Source organism: Mustelus asterias, chromosome 18 (assembly GCF_964213995.1).
Source record: "Mustelus asterias chromosome 18, sMusAst1.hap1.1, whole genome shotgun sequence".
Taxonomy (NCBI): domain Eukaryota; kingdom Metazoa; phylum Chordata; class Chondrichthyes; order Carcharhiniformes; family Triakidae; genus Mustelus; species Mustelus asterias.
In genome coordinates this window covers 26,956,478-26,973,812 of record NC_135818.1, presented here as the reverse complement: position 1 = coordinate 26,973,812, position 17,335 = coordinate 26,956,478, and the positions used below count along the sequence as shown (strand labels likewise).

Sequence of the window (17,335 nt, the reverse complement as noted above, 5' to 3'; positions counted from 1 at the left end):
TTTCCATTGTTTAATATTTTTAATGAAAATTATATAATCTTGAAATGCAAAATGAGACCATTTAACCCATTGTGCCTTTGTTGGCTCTTTGTAACAACTATTCAAGTAGTCAAACTCTCCCACTCTTCTTAACCGTGTAAATTTTTTATGTTTTAAGTGCTTATCCATTTCCTTTTGAATATTATTATTGAATGCTTCCTTTCAGACTACATTCCAAATCATAACATGGTGATGATGATGAAGGATAATCATAATGAGGCTGCTAAGAACTGGAGAAAGTTTTGTGTAGTAGTTTGGAATTCTTCCATCAGAGGAGTGGACGACATTGGGGTCAGATCAAATGCCTGTGCTACTAGGTTCTGTTGCCAATGCAGCTCTCAGGATTTCTAAAAGTGGTTTTGTTTTGGAGGAGGAGGAGGAGGGGGGGGGGGGGGGGGATTGGAGAGTGACCTGTGGAGTCCCTGAATCCATGCAGGGTTTGAACATTCCAGTTCACGTGGTAAAGAAAAGCTTCTGCTCACTTTCCCCCTCCATAACCATTAAAAAGGTATAATCCGATTTAATCGTCTTTTTTCCTTTTCTTCAGATAAACACCCCCATGGAGATGAAGCAGAGAAGGTGGAGGATCCATTAAAGACAGGACAATCTGTAGAGACTGAACATGATCACAAGCACATTGCTTTACATGCTTACATTGGTGTTTCGTTGGTCCTTGGATTTGTTTTTATGCTCTTGGTCGACCAAATAGGCAGTTCTCACATGCACTCCAGTGATGGTAAGACACACTTAAAATCTCAATGACTAGTTTTAAATAATGCTGAGACTGGGTGAGCTGAAACCACTGTGTCATCTATCATGGTGTGCAAATGTGAAATATCTTTAGTTTAACTGGACTGTATTGCATCGGTATTAATGCTTCTGAACTGTTGATGGTTAGAGTCATAGAAGTTTACAGCATGGAAACAGGCCCTTCAGCCCAACTTGTCCCTGCCGCCCTTTTTTTAAAAACTCCTAAGCTAATCCCAATTGCCCGCATTTGGTCCATATCCCTCTATACCCATCATACCCATGTAACTATCTAAATGCTTTTTAAAAGGCAAAATTGTACCCGTCTCTATTACTACCTCTGGCACCTTGTTCCAGACACTTACCACCCTGTGTGTGCAAAAATTGCTTTGCTCTCTCAACCTGTCTGAGGCCAACCAAAAATAAATGATCAGCCTTGGTAAGGAAGCACTGGTCTGAGGTGGCTGCTAATTTTTCATCCAAGCTGAACAAGTGAAGCATTCAAGTCTTTTGTTTATATTCTGATTAAATTGGTAGGAATAATGAGGATGGCAATATAAACTAGATGATGGAATTTTAGAGGTGCAGGAATATTTTGCGGTTTATGTACTTAGATTTTAAGGTGGCAGGACAGAATGAGATATTAAAAGGGCAAACAGCATCCACAGCATTGTAAATTGATGTGGAGATGCCCGCGTTGGACTGGGGTAAACACAGTAAGAAGTCTCACAACACCAGGTTAAAATCCAACAGGTTTATTTGATAGCAAAAGCCACTAGCTTTCGAAGTGCTGCTTCTTCATCAGGTGAGTGGGATTTCAGTTCATAAACAGGGTATATAAAGACACAAACTCAATTTACAAAATAATGTATTATTTTGTAAATTGAGTTTGTGTCTTTATATGCCCTGTTTGTGAACTGAAATCCCACTCACCTGATGAAGAAGCAGCACTTCGAAAGCTAGTGGCTTGTGCTACCAAATAAACCTGTTGGACTTTAACCTGGTGTTGTGAGACTTCTTACTTTGTAAATTGAGGCAGAGTACAGAAGCAAGCCACTGCCAGCTTATGTTAGGGAATACAAAGTTACTGCTGAAACTTTAGGAGTGTGTGGATGGCAAACCATCAAATGTGACTATTTATCTGAGACCTTATTGTTCCTGTACCTGATCATTTATATTGGCTGTCAAGACCTAGGCTCAAATTCAGTTCATTTTGTGCAGTATTTAGACTGGTAGAATATAAGTACTGCATCAGATAAACACACTCACTTTAATACAGACTCTCTTCTTTTCCTCTTCTCTAGACGGAGTACTCCATTGCTGTCAATTTTATCATAGCTCTTGGAAACGAGTATTTTGTTGTTAGAGTAACAAGCTATTGTTTGTATTTTAAATGAGGGGTGTTCAGTTCTTGTGCTGTGGGTTGAGAATGGTGTGAAGAGAAGAAACATGTCATCGAATCATACAGCATAAAAAGCCATTTGTGCATCTGTCTTGGAAAGAGCTATCCAGTTAGTTACACTACCCTCCTTTTTCACCAAAGCTATGCAATTTTTATTTTCCCCTTTTAAATATTCACTCAATTCCCTTTTGAAAGTTAGCACTAAATCTGTTTCCACCATCCTTAAGGCCAGTGGATTCCAGATAATGGCAACTCACTGTAAAATAGAGTTTCTCCTCAACTTACCTCTGCTTTTGCTAATTACATTAAATCTGTGACTTCTGGCTATCAAACCATCTACTATCAGAAGTTGTTTCACTTTATTTACTGTTTCAAAATCTATCAAATTGCCACATAACCTTCTCTATTCTAAGGAGAACAACTCTAGGTCATCCATGTAATTGAACCCATTCATTCTTGGTACTATTGTAGTAAATCTCCTCTTCACCCTTTCTCAGAGCTTCCAAAATTGTGGTGCCCAGAACTGGACACACTATTCCACCAGATCTGATCAGTGTTTAATGACAAGCATTCAGCATGCTTGGTTTCATCGGTCAGAACATTGAATACAGGAGTTGGAATGTCTTGTTGAAGTTGTACAAGACATTGGTAAGGCCACACTTGGAATACTGTGTGCAATTCTGGTCACCCTATTATAGAAAGGATATTATTAAACTAGAAAGAGTGCAGAAAAGATTTACTAGGATGCTAGCGGGACTTGATGGATTGGGTTATAAGGAGAGGCTGGATAGACTGGGAATTTTTTCGCTGAAGGGTGATCTTATAGAGGTCTATAAAATAATGAGGGGCATAGATCAGCTAGATAGTCAATATCTTTTCCCAAAGGTAGGGGAGTCTAAAACTAGAGGGAATAGGTTTAAGGGGAGAGATACAAAAGTGTCCAGAGGGGCAATATCTTCACACACAGGGTGGTGAGTGTCTAGAACAAGTTGCCAGAGGTAGTAGTAGAGGCGGGTACAATTTTGTCTTTTAAAAAGCATTTAGATAGTTACATGGGTACAATGGGATAGAGGGATATGGGCCAAATGTGGGCAATTGGGATTAGCTTAGGGTTTTTTTTTTACAAAAGGGCGGCATGGACAAGTTGGGCCGAAGGGCCTGTTTCCATGCTGTAAACCTCTGACTCTGTGACTTTCTTCTTTTGAAATCTACCTCTATTTACAAAGACAAGGACCCTGTTTGCCTTTTTAATAATCATAATTTGTTCTGCCATCTTAAAATTTGTGTACCTACACCCCAAGGTCTCTGTTCCTTCAAGTCCTTTAAAATTGTATAATCTTGTTTATATTGTCCTCCAAATTCTCCCTGCCAATATGAATCACTTTAAACTGCTGAATTAGATTTCATCTCACTTCACCAATCCATCTATGTTCTCTTGAAGTTTGATACAATCCTTGTATCATTTGAGTTTTGTGTACAAACTTTAAAATATGTACAAGTCCAGATCATTGATGTATGTCAAAAACAATTGCAGCCCCATCTGATTCCAAACAGGTTTTTTTTCAACATGGGAATAGGAGTAGGACATTAATTCCCTTTTTTGCCTTTGGTTTACTCTTTGTGTGGAAAACCTGTTTCCTGATTTCAATCTTGAATGGCCTGGCTCTAATTTTAAGATTGGTTTGTATTCAACCACAAGAGGCAATAATTTTTCTGTAGCTACCCTATCAAATTGTTTTAAACATCCTTGTTAAGTCACCCCATAATCTTCTAATCTCAAAGAATACAAACCCAGTTCTTGCAAACCCTAACCTTTTAAATCCCTGATAGTTAGGAAAATCCAGAAATCAGAACTGACTTTTTTCCAAATCACCTGAATTTATGATGGTGCCTTTACACAAAAATTAAGAACTGTGCTACAATGAGAAAATAATTTATTGAAAATGTTGTAAAACAGACTTTTGGTTTAATATGTTTGTATAATGTTTTTTGGGAATTAGCAACAATGCTGACTGTGTGTGGTTGCTAGCTCCTGGATGATTATATAGGATCGCCTTGGATCGTAGAATCATAGAAACCCTACAGTGCAGAAGGAGGCCATTCGGCCCATCGAGTCTGCACCGACCACAATCCCACCCAGGCCCTACCCCCACATATTTACCCGCTAATCTCTCTAACCTACGCATCTCAGGACTCTAAGGGGCAATTTTTAGCATGGCCAATCAACCTAACCCGCACATCTTTGGACTGTGGGAGGAAACCGGAGCACCCGGAGGAAACCCACGCAGACATGAGGAGAATGTGCAAACTCCACACAGACAGTGACCCAAGCCGGGAATCGAACCCGGGACCCTGGAGCTGTGAAGCAGCAGTGCTAACCACTATGCCACCGTGCACCGTACAGTGCAAAAACTGGCCATTTGGCCCACAGTCCATGCTGGTGTTCGTGATTCACTCGAGTCTCCTCCCATCCTTTCTCAACTAAATAAATACATTATTCAGCTTGGTTACTAATCCTAGACTTGGTCAAGAGGGTAGACACTAGTGGTGTAGCAAGAACAGCAGCATACATTGGAGTGATTGGAACGAGAATCATTCAAGTGACTTTTGTATCCACTGGTGGCCAGCTACAAGAGGCTTGGCCACAGATATCCAAACAAGTGTAGGAACAAAGGATCAAAGGAATGACTTGTTTATAAAGATATTGTACCAAAATGATTGATACTGCACTTAAATTTGTGGTTCTGTGGGGGGTTTATTTTGTTTCTAATGTATCTTTCAGACCCTGAAGCTGCAAGAACAGCAAATACCAAGATCACCACCACACTTGGATTGGTGGTTCATGCAGCAGGTAATACTACATTCATTATGGTGTGTGTAAGCTTTAATTTCATCACTCCAGTGATCCTCCCACTGAGTGTAAAAGATCAGCAGGGTTTCAATATAAGTAGCTGATGGTGCAACCCCAGAACTGCTGGTGCTCTTTCAGTGGCTCGGTTCATTGTTCAGACTGCTGATATGCCACCCATTCAAGTAAATGATGAACCAGAATATTCCAAACCATTTGCAGTCTATTCCCCCATGTATCAGTTACCTGATCAAAGTGTAGTGCTAAAATACAAAGGTTTTTCAAAGTTGCTGTAATTGTACAGTCTTTTGCATGGAGGGCCCCCACCATTGCTATGCCACTATCTCTCTTGATGCTGCAGAGATTTTGATTATTTCATATATTAACCAGCAGCAGACCTGCTATTATTTTTTGTGTAATTCAATCTCGGACACACAACATTATGACTTTGAAGAGCTTTCTTGTAGCAGTTTAGGTCCAGTATAGTGGAAGTGCCTGAAAAAATATTTTGTTTAGGTGCTTTTGCTGGGTGGGGGTAAGGCGATTTTTTTTTTCTCCTTTGGAAGCCTATCCGCCTCCCTTTGCACCGTTCGGTTCAGAACAGGGACTGAGCCCAGCGGTCTTTATGCCTTAGTTAAATGAATAATGGAATTGTGCAGCATCAAAGCCAGCTATTCAGCCCATCCTTCCTGTGCTAGCTCTTGGACAGAGTTTTCCAATGAGCCTCGTTCCACTGTACCTTTTCATAGCCCTACAAATATTTTTAAATGTGTTGGTGAACTGCTGGGAATCTTGTTAGTGTTGTTAGTTTTTAATTTTGAAAAATCACTATCAGAATTCAGATTGAAATGTTTTCATGGATTAACTGAAAATCAGCACCACAAGTGTTAAGTGACGATTATTATAATAAATAAATATTTTATATGTTGTCAGAATAATTTCTGCAGACTTAAACTATGATTCATCAATGCTACCTCCATTTCTGATTCTATGCTGCCTCCAGTAAATACCCTGCATCTTGAGTTTTTAAAATGCTGTTTGCATCCCCCACACCTACTGAGAGTTATATCATCTGAGCTGTTCTCTCTTTCTGCCTTGTTCATTTCTGCTCCTTTTTTTTTCTGGCTTTTCCAGTTTGTGTGTATCAATGTGAGCACTGCGATATGCAATCTCAGTTTGGTCAACTAACTGAATCAGATCCGGCACTATCGTATGTAATCCTATGTAATATGTAAAACAAGAAAATTCACGCTGCTTTGCCATAGGTCATGTTTGCCTTTACCTGTGAATTGGGATTGTGGGAAGGACAGCCAACCACAAATGATGCCTGCTGGCAGTATTTTCAGTGATTGTTTTCCCCTTCCTGCCTGTCTCAGTTCTGAACTATTCTATGCATTTCCCTATACCGTACCCAGTTGACCACATAGCACAGTCTCTTAATCAAGATTTGTGATCTACCGAAACCTAGTTTAGCATTATAATTGCATTGTCTATTTTTTATTGAGCAAGCATTAGTAATAATGACCATTTTCAGTTTTAGTTTTATTATTGTATGGAATTATCGGGTGTAAAGCAACGCATTTTATTTCTGTATTCCCTGGCAGTAATATATTCTTTTCCCTTGCAGCGGATGGCATTGCATTGGGTGCAGCAGCTTCCACATCACAAACAAGTGTACAGTTGATTGTATTTGTAGCTATTATGTTACACAAAGTAAGTATCCAAATCTTGAATTTCCTCATTTTTCTTTAAGGCGTCCTACATTTTAGGGTTTAAGATAATTTTCAGTGATTGGATTTAATTGGACGTTTTCTCCCTTTAGAAATGGGTACAGTTTTGTAGTTGACAGGTAAATGAGTGGCCTAACCTTGACAATCGTGTAGTGGCATATTTCTGGACATAGCAGAGGCCTAGACTAATAGCCTGGAAACATCAGTTCCAATCCCATTTTGGGGAAGGAAATCTGCCATCCTTACCTGGTCTGGCCAATATGTAGTCAAATACATACAGAACTGTGCACATTCACAGTTTACCTCATTGGCTTTGAAGAACATTGAAATGTCCTGAGGTTATTGAATTTTGTGATACAAATAACCACCAAGTGTTTGCTTGCTTAATAATTCACTTCAATATATGTATTCCTCTCCCCATTTTTAGGCTCCGGCTGCTTTTGGTCTGGTTTCTTTCCTCATGCACGCAGGGCTTGAAAGGAATCGAATCAGAAAACACCTATTGGTGTTTGCTTTGGCAGCACCGCTACTATCCATGGTCACTTACCTGGGTCTGAGTAAGGTACATAACATGAGTTAATGCTTTTGTTCATCCAGCACTTTACTGCAGTGCTTCATTGCATTTCTTAAAATTACAATGTCATGGCCACTATGTTAGGAACCTGTTGCCGGCAATGATGTTTGTAATCAAGTGATCTGTTTTTTGGTATCAATGGGGTCTTTTATATCCAGCAGAACAGACTGGCCTATATTTCACAATTGATCTTGGGATGCCTTCCTCCTTACTGCATTGAGGCTGTTGGTCCAACTGTCAGATTTTAGTCTGGCGCTGGAACATTTGAACCCATGACTTCTGATGTAGAGGCAAGGATGCTGCCATGTGAGCCAACTCAACATATTAATAAATATGGCTTTTGGCACACTTTCAGCCATTCATTGATTAAAACAATTATTTTTGCATCATTCCTGTTGCACCGTTTTATAAAACAGTCAGAGCAGGTCATATGATTGAAGGGAAGGGAGTGATTCCATAAGAGCCATAATGGCATAGGAAGCAGCCGTTTGATCCATTGAGTCCATGCCAGCTCTCTGTAAAGCAATCCAGTCAGTTCCATTCCCTGCCCTATTCCATAGCCATGCAAGTTTATACTCTTCAAGTGCTTATTCAATTTTCTCTTGAAATCATTGTCTCCACTTTCACCACCTTCCTAGCCTGTGAGTTTCAGCTCATTACCACTTGCTGTACAAACTGTTCTTCCTCACATCCTCCCTGCATCTCTTGCTTAGAACCACAAATCAGTGTCCCCTGTGTCCTTGTACCATTTACTAATGGGAGCAGTATTTATTTATCTGCCTAATTTAACCTTGTCATAAACTTCCATCAAATCTCTGCTCAATCTTCTATGCTCCAAGGATAACAACCCCAGCTTCTCCAACCTAATCTGGTATCTAAAATCCCTCATCACTGGAATCATCCTGGTAAATCACTTTTATGCCCTCTCTCTTGCCCTCGCTTCTTCCTAAAGTGTGATGACCAGAATGGATGCGTTACTCTAGTTGTTGCCTAACCAGAGCTTTATATAGGCTCAGCATAACTTCCCTGATTTTGTACTCAATGCTTATTTATTAAGTCCAAGATCCCATGTGCGTTGCTAACTGCTCACAAAGTGTCCTACTTCAAAGATCTATGCTCATAAATCATGCATCAGGTCATGATTCAAAATCAAACCATTTCAAGAGAAATGATGACACGTTGGGCCCGATTTTACCAACAATTTGTGCCCGTTTTCGGACGCGAAATCGTGGTAAAGTCGGGTGTGAGGCCTTTATCGCGATCTGCACCCGCAGATCGCCACTTTACCGAGACCCGCGAATGGCGGGGATCCGTTCCGCGTCCAAATCGGGCGCAACAACAATTTAAATGCATTTGCAGGCATTTAAATTGAATTAATGAACTGCCCGCCCAACTCTATCTGCATTTCCCCCTTTACCACTGCGTTTACCAATCCGGAACCGTGTTTTTAGGGTCCTGCTGAATAAAAGTCTGAGTCAGGTGCTCCAGCCTCTGAAGAGCGCGTTCAGTGTTTCCAACGGCTCTCTGACTCAGATCAGTGATGGGGGTGGAGGTGGGTCAGATCATTCTCTGGTTGGAGGGGGGTAGGAGGAGAGTGAGGTCAGATCGTTGTCTGGTTTGGTGAGGGGGAGGAGACAGGTCAGATGGATCTCTGGAGGGATGGGGGGGATAATCGTTGTCTGGTGGTGGGGTGGGGGGGAGGGCGGATTGTTGTCTGGTGGTGGGGGGGAGCTGATCGTTGCCTGGTGGTGGGGTGGGGGGGGGGGGGGAGGAGGAGGCGGGTCAGATGTTCTTCTGGAGGGGAGGGGGAGTGAGGCTAGACCATTCTCTGGGGGGAGGGGGGGAGTGAGGCCAGATCGTTGTCTTGGGGGGTGAAGGGGGGGGGCGGGGGAGGTGGGTAAGATGTATCTCGGGGGGGGGGGGGGGGGGGGGGTTCGCTGCCACTCTGCGGGCGAGAAGGGTGGCGATCGGTCTGGGTAGTGGGGGTTGGATAAGGGGGGCAGTGATGTCTGTGTGTCCCCCTTATCTGCCCCCCTTATCCGTCCCCCCCCCCACTACCCAGACCGATCGCTACCCCTGCCCCCCCCCCCCCCCCCCCGACTGATCGCCTGCAGAGTGGCAGCGGACCTCCCTGTGCCCCCCCCCCCCCCCCGAGATACACCCTCACTCCCACTTTTCGCTCCCGGGCCGCTTTCTGCGGCTCGGGAGCAATCTGACACGGGTGCGCTTTTTCCAATTTTTTTCTAACTGCTCATGCGCAGTTCAGAGTTCCAATTGTTCTGGCCACGCTAAGCCCCGCCCATAGCGCGAATGGGACTGGAGATGGCTGAGAGCGTATGGGGGCGCCTGAAAGCAGATTTCTAAGTCGGATCTGTACTACGCCCAGATTCGGCACTTAGAATGAAAATGGTAAAATCGGGCCCATTGTGTTTTTACTTTTTGGAATGGTAAATCCCCCTGATCTAATGAGGGAGCACTGACTTTGAGGGACTGTTGAGCTGATGGTGCAAAAGAGCTGAATCAGTATAATAATATTTTCATTAATGCTGGAGCTTTGGTAGCGCCTGCTCATTCAGTTCCCTGGTAGCACTAAGCTTGGCAATACCTTGAAATAATTCCCCTATGTTCTGTACTTCAATATGATCCTTCACAACCCTTGCTGAAATACTGTTTCAGTGAGGGTTATGGTACCTCACCCTCGTGAGCAACCCAAGTCAAACACAGATAAACTCATTCCTGCCATCGCTTAATAGCCATACTTGCACTTTCCAGCAGGGAAACCAGAGCAAGCTCCTTCTGCCGCACCTCAGGAAATGCAAATCACTTTACACCCGATGGGTTCCTTTCTGAATTACAGACTGTTGTAGCACAGCCAAATTTGACACCCAATTTCCCCAGCTGCCAGAAAATGACCAGTGATTAATCTGTTGATGGTGATAATTGGATAATTGATGGAGGACTTGACCAGAACACTGGGAGAATTCCCCTGCTTTGTTAAGAATTATGCAGGCAACTGGGTAGCACAGTGGTTAGCACTGCTGCTTCACAGCACCAAGGACCTGGGTTCGATTCGCGGCTTAGACCACTTTCTGTGCAGAGTTTGTACGTTCTTCGTGTCTGTGTGGGTTTCCTCCGGCTGCTCCGGTTTCCTCATACATAGAACATAGAACATTACAGCGCAGTACAGGCCCTTCGGCCCTCGATGTTGCGCCGACCTGTGAAACCAATCTAAAGCCCAGCTAACCTACACTATTCCAATATCATCCATATGTCTATCCAATGACAATTTAAATGCTCTTAATGTTGGCGATTCCACTACTGTTGCAGGCAGGGCATTCCACGCCCTTACTACTCTGAGTAAAGAACCCTACCTCTGACATCTGTCCTATATCTATCACCCCTCAATTTAAAGCTATGTCCCCTCGTGCTAGCCATCACCATCTGAGGAAAAAGGCTCTCACTGTCCACCCTATCTAATCCTCTGATCATCTTGTATGCCTCTATTAAGTCACCTCTTAACCTTCTTCTCTCTAACGAAAACAGCCTCAAGTCCCTCAGCCTTTCCTCATAAGACCTTCCCACCATACCAGGCAACATCCTGGTAAATCTCCTCTGCACCCTTTCCAATGCTTCCACATCCTTCCTATAATGTGGCGACCAGAACTGTACGCAATACTCCCAAGTGCGGGCCGCACCAGAGTTTTGTACAGCTGCAATACAGTCCGAAAAATGCTGGTTAGGTGCATTGGCCATGTAAATTCTCCCTCAGTCTACCCGCACAGGTGCTGGAGTGTGGCAACTGGGGGATTTTTACAGTAACTTAATTGTAGTGTTAATGTAAGCCTACTTGTGACACTAATAATTACCATCATAGAAACCCTACAGTGCAGAAAGAGGCCATTTGGCCCATCGAGTCTGCACTGACCACAATCCCACCCAGGCCCTACCTCCGTATCCCTACATATTTATCCGCTAATCCCTCTAACCTACGCATCACAGGACACTAAGGGGCAATTTTAGCATGGCCAATCAACCTAACCCGCACATCTTTGGACTGTGGGAGGAAACTGGAGAACCCGAAGGAAATCCACGCAGACACGAGGAGAATGTGCAAACTCCACACAGACAGTAACCCAAACCGGGAATCGAATCCGGGTCCCTGGAGCTGTGAAGTAGCAGTGCTAACCACTGTGCCACTGTGCCGCCCAGTTTAAAAAAGTTAAAGTTTACAAACTAAAGTTTGAAAAAAAATAACTGTTGGATCTTTAATGTCCACTTGATCATGTAAATAGGCCCTCGGTTAAACTTTTCTTCTGAGTCATTGAGGTATACAGCACAGAAAAAGGACCCTTTGGTCAATCATGTCTGTGCCAGTCAAAGACAGACCACCTAACTATTCTAATCCTATTTTCCAACACTTAGTCCATAGCCTTGGCTTCACAAGTGCGCATCTAAATACTTAATTAATTGTCATCAGGTTCTCTGCCTCTGTCACCCTTTCAGGCAGAGGGTTCCAGACTCCCACACCCTCTGGGATGAAAAGGTTTTTCCTCACGTCCCCTCTAAAACTCCTGTCCCTTGCCTTAAATCTATGCCCCCTAGTCATTGATTCCTCAACCAAGAGGAAAAGTTTAATCCTGTCTACTCTATTTATGTCCCTCATAATTTTATCATCTCAATCATTCCACCCCCCGCCCCCCCCCCCCCCCCCCCCCCCCAAGTCTCCTTGTGCAGCACTTCCCTGCCAGTGCAAGTCTCACTTCTTTCCCCCAACCACCATAGGAACAGGAGGAGGCTACTCGGCCCTTCAAACCTCTTCTGGTTGATTTGTATGTTAACTCAGTTAACCTGCATTGGTTCTATACCCCTTAACATCTTTGCATAACAGTATCAATTTTTAAAGTTTTAGTTGACTCCTAGTCTTGACAACATTTTAGTGGAAGGAGTTTTGAGATTTGTGTTATCCTCTGTGTGAAGTGCTTCCTGATCTCCCATTAACAGCTCCTCTCAAATTTTAAGGTTATGCTCCATTCCTCAGAACTCCCACCAGAGGAAATAGTTTCTCTCTAACTACCCTGTCAAATCTGAAGAAGTCATATTGGACTCAAAACGGTAGCTCTGTTTCTCATTCCACATGTTCCCAGGCCTGCTGAGTGTTTTCAGCACTTAGTTTTTTTACGTTCAACTTTTTGTTAAATTGCCTATGTATTTGTAGGAAATTCTCCCTTTTTGCTATTTTAAAATATCTCGGCTAGTCCTTGCTCAAGTAGCAGAGGAAGGAATTTTAATCATTGCTAGTATCGCATAGCACAATTTCAACATGATGGGATATATGAGCAGGGTTTGAATAACCCGGATAATGGTTTGAATCTGGATTTGGTGCTGTGCAGCTGTTGACCTGATAGAAAATGCTAAGGTATTCACTGTACAACCAGCTGTAACAAACACTGATCATCAAAACAGTGTATCTGGTTATCTCATCGCTTTTTGTGGGACCTTGCTGTGTGCAAATTGGTTCCTATATTTTCCTTCATCACAATGGTTCAAGACTATTCAATGGCTGTGTAGTGCTTTGTGGGGCATTCTGATTTTGGAAAAGGTGCTATGTAAATACAATTCTTTGTGTTTCTACAATGTCCGCAAGAATGTGTTTTGTTTCCCACTTCTGAGTGATGTTGCTAATTTAGTTAGGTTAAGCAGTTTTCTGTTCTCAAACTAGATTGAGACTGTCCGTCCCCATTCACGTGAGTGAATGGTTTGCTGTTTTATCCCATCAATATGGATTGAATTTGATCAACTAATTTGAAAACCAAATCTCCCCTTGACTAGCCTGAATGCCTAATATGGTTTTGAGAATTGAAAAAATATCAAACTGTTTATTGCAATCCTGGCAAATGTTTGCCAAATGATTAATGTGTTTTTTTTCCTCTTTGATTGTAGAGCAGTAAAGAGGCACTTTCAGAAGTGAATGCCACTGGAATCGCCATGCTGTTTTCAGCAGGAACTTTCCTATACGTAGCCACAGTGCACGTGCTCCCAGAGGTGGGAGGCACTGGTCACAGTCACAAGGCAGAGTCCGGTGGGAAGGGACTTAGTCGACTCGAGGTTTGCACCCTCGTACTGGGCTGCTTGATTCCATTGGTCCTTTCGGTGGGTCACCAGCATTAACCCCCCAGCAGTGGAGTAAGGAGGAGTGTGGATAATATGGATCTGCCAGTGGTCCCAGAACGGCAGAGCAGGATTGCTGCCTGTGTCAGGGATTCCCCTCCTTCGCTTTTACCCTGTGAAATTCCAAATGAAATGGAACTGAAAATGTAAATTCAATTAAATTTGGCCAGATTGCAAATAGGAAGTCGGGAAGAATTCTTAGTGTAGTTATTTTGAAATCATAACTGAGTTTTGGCCTCTGCATCACGACAAAACCAGAAATCTCTTGATCCAGCCAAATGAGAGCCAAATTACCAAATGTAACGGTAACCAAACAGTGTCTCGGTACAGAGGATGGAATCCAGCTACTGACTAAATTAACTAAGAACTCGGGTGCGTTACAGATAATCCATGGCATTAATCAAGCCAAGGGAATTAACACTGGGTTTGTTACACAGTGTGTGAAATATAATTTTACTGAATTTTATTCATAAGTGTACAGTCTTCACATTCAGCTACAGTCTTAAAAAGTTGGTTAGCCTGTGAGTTTGGTGCCTGCTAGTTTGGTGTCTGTGTTAAATTGATCGGATTTTGACAGGCTCCTGTATTTGGGGAGAGATGCTTTTGTTTAAAAGTTCTTTGTGTTAATGTACGTGGAAAAATGAAATAAAAAGAAGCAGCCTGGATCTTCAATGGTTAAGCAAATTGCACCAGGGGTGGGAGGAGGGTAAGGCTGGTGAGGATGGGGGTGCATGGGGTAAGATGTGGTCAGGGGTGGGGAAGATGGGTTTATACTCTGGTAGATCAAGGATGGGAGGAGGCACTGGTGGAGCGTGTGAAACTCAGTGGCGGGTTGAGGGGGTGACATTCAGTGGTGGGGGAGGAGAGGGTAGCATCTGTTGATGAGCCAGGAAGGGTAACGCTCGTGGGGGGAGGCTGCACCAGTCAGTGGGGGCAGGAGTCAAATAATATTCGTTAAGGGTAGAAGGGGCTTCTGATAATGCTGGGTGTGGGAGAGCCAACAATTGGGAATGGTTTTCATTGATCCATGGTAGTTTAAAAAGTGTGCAGAATGAAATGTCATTGGTATGACTGTGCTGACTTGTGAATATTCATTGTTCTGAACCATGTCCGATTGCTTCAGTTGTTTTATGTGAACTGAAATCATTCCATGGACGACTGCCTTATTTTTCCACTCTCTGTGCACATTAACAGATATTGCAGTTTTTTTTTGTTTTTAAGATAAATATGTATGAATAAATTTTTAATAAGTGGCCATTCTTTAATTTTTGTATAATGTTTTTATACCTTCTCTTGCATCATGTAAACACCTCTCTGCAGGTTACAGGAGCAAATAAACTTGTACATAATTCCTTTATCAATGGGGGGGTTTATACCAGTGATTCCTTTTAGAACCTTCAGCACAGAAAGGGGCCATTTGGCCTGTTACACACACACACACACACACACACACAACCCCATCCTCTCTCTCTCACACACACGCACAAACAACCCCGTCCTCACACACATGGACATACAACCAATCCTTTCTCTCACAGAGAACCCCATCCTTTCTCATGCACAGAGCCTCATCCTGTCTCTCACACACATAGAACACCATCTTTTCTCTCACACACTGCCCCATTCTTTGTCTCACACATTCTCTCACGCACACGTGTATATACACACACACACACATGCTGCCTCATCCTTTCTCTCTCTCACACACACACACACACACAGCCCCATCCTTTCTCTCTCTCTCTCTCTCTCTCTCTCTCACACACACACACACAGCCCCATCCTTTCTCTCTCTCTCTCTCTCACACACACACAGCTCCATCCTTTCTCTCTCTCTCTCTCACACACACTGCCCCATCCTTTCTCTCTCTCTCTCTCACACACACACACACAGCCTCATCCTTTCTCTCTCTCTCTCACACACACACAAACCCATCCTTTCTCTCTCTCTCTCTCACACACACACAGCCCCATCCTTTCTCTCTCTCTCTCTCTCTCACACACACAGTCCCATCCTTTCTCTTTCCCTCTCTCTCTCTCTCTCTCTCACACACACACAGCTCCATCCTTTCTCTCTCTCTCTCACACACACTGCCCCTCCTTTCTCTCTCTCTCTCTCACACACACATTGCCCCATCCTTTCTCTCTCTCTCACACACACACAGAGCCCCATCCTTTCTCTCTCTCTCTCTCTCTCTCTCACACACACACTGCCCCATCCTTTCTCTCCCTCTCTCTCTCTCACACACACATTGCCCCATCCTTTCTCTCTCACACACACACACACACAGCCCCATCCTTTCTCTCTCTCTCTCTCTCTCACACACACACTGCCCCTCCTTTCTCTCTCTCTCTCACACACACACTGCCCCATCCTTTCTCTCTCTTTCACACACACACACACACAGCCCCATCCTTTCTCTCTCTCTCACACACACACAGCCCCATCCTTTCTCTCTCTCTCTCACACACACAGCCCCGTCCTTTTTCTCTCTCTCTCTGTCTCTCACACACACACACTGCCCCATCCTTTCTCTCTCTCTCTCACACACACACAGCCCCATCCTTTCTCTCTCTCTCACACACACACAGCCCCAACCTTTCTCTCTCTCTCTCTCTCTCTCTCACACACACACTGCCCCATCCTTTCTCTCTCTCTCTCTCACACACACTGCCCTATCCTTTCTCTCTCTCTCTCTCTCTCACACACACACAGCCCCATCCTTTCTCTCTCTCTCTCTCTCTCACACACACACACACACACAGCCCCATCCTTTCTCTCTCTCTCACACACACAGCCCCGTCCTTTTTCTCTCTCTCTCTCACACACACAGCCCCAACCTTTCTCTCTCTCTCTCTCTCTCTCTCTCACACACACTGCCCCATCCTTTCTCTCTCTCTCTCTCTCACACACACTGCCCTATCCTTTCTCTCTCTCTCTCTCACACACACACAGCCCCATCCTTTCTCTCTCTCTCTCTCTCTCTCACACACACTGCCCCATCCTTTCTCTCTCTCTCTCTCACACACACACAGCCCCATCCTTTCTCTCTCTCTCTCTCACACACACACAGCCCCATCCTTTCTCTCTCTCTCTCTCTCACACACACACACACACTGCCCCATCCTTTCTCTCCCTCTCTCTCTCTCACACACACATTGCCCCATCCTTTCTCTCTCACACACACACACACACAGCCCCATCCTTTCTCTCTCTCTCTCTCTCTCACACACACACTGCCCCTCCTTTCTCTCTCTCTCTCACACACACACTGCCCCATCCTTTCTCTCTCTTTCACACACACACACACACAGCCCCATCCTTTCTCTCTCTCTCACACACACACAGCCCCATCCTTTCTCTCTCTCTCTCACACACACAGCCCCGTCCTTTTTCTCTCTCTCTCTGTCTCTCACACACACACACTGCCCCATCCTTTCTCTCTCTCTCTCACACACACACAGCCCCATCCTTTCTCTCTCTCTCACACACACACAGCCCCAACCTTTCTCTCTCTCTCTCTCTCTCTCTCACACACACACTGCCCCATCCTTTCTCTCTCTCTCTCTCACACACACTGCCCTATCCTTTCTCTCTCTCTCTCTCTCTCACACACACACAGCCCCATCCTTTCTCTCTCTCTCTCTCTCTCACACACACACACACACAGCCCCATCCTTTCTCTCTCTCTCACACACACAGCCCCGTCCTTTTTCTCTCTCTCACACACACACACAGCCCCAACCTTTCTCTCTCTCTCTCTCTCTCTCTCTCACACACACTGCCCCATCCTTTCTCTCTCTCTCTCTCTCACACACACTGCCCT

General features: G+C 44.0%; 1 protein-coding gene across 1 annotated transcript in view; it reads left to right on the top strand.

Annotated features, from left to right (window-relative positions):
- The window catches only part of slc39a9 (solute carrier family 39 member 9), a 53,485-nt gene extending 38,722 nt beyond the window's left edge, over positions 1-14,763 (top strand). The window contains exons 3-7 of the mRNA XM_078233628.1: positions 587-775; positions 4,971-5,039; positions 6,664-6,749; positions 7,194-7,328; positions 13,281-14,763. Coding sequence (XP_078089754.1) covers positions 587-775; positions 4,971-5,039; positions 6,664-6,749; positions 7,194-7,328; positions 13,281-13,508 — 707 coding nt within the window. The 3' untranslated portion in view covers positions 13,509-14,763. The remainder of the gene's footprint in view (positions 1-586; positions 776-4,970; positions 5,040-6,663; positions 6,750-7,193; positions 7,329-13,280) is intronic.
- Positions 14,764-17,335: the final 2,572 nt, after the last annotated feature.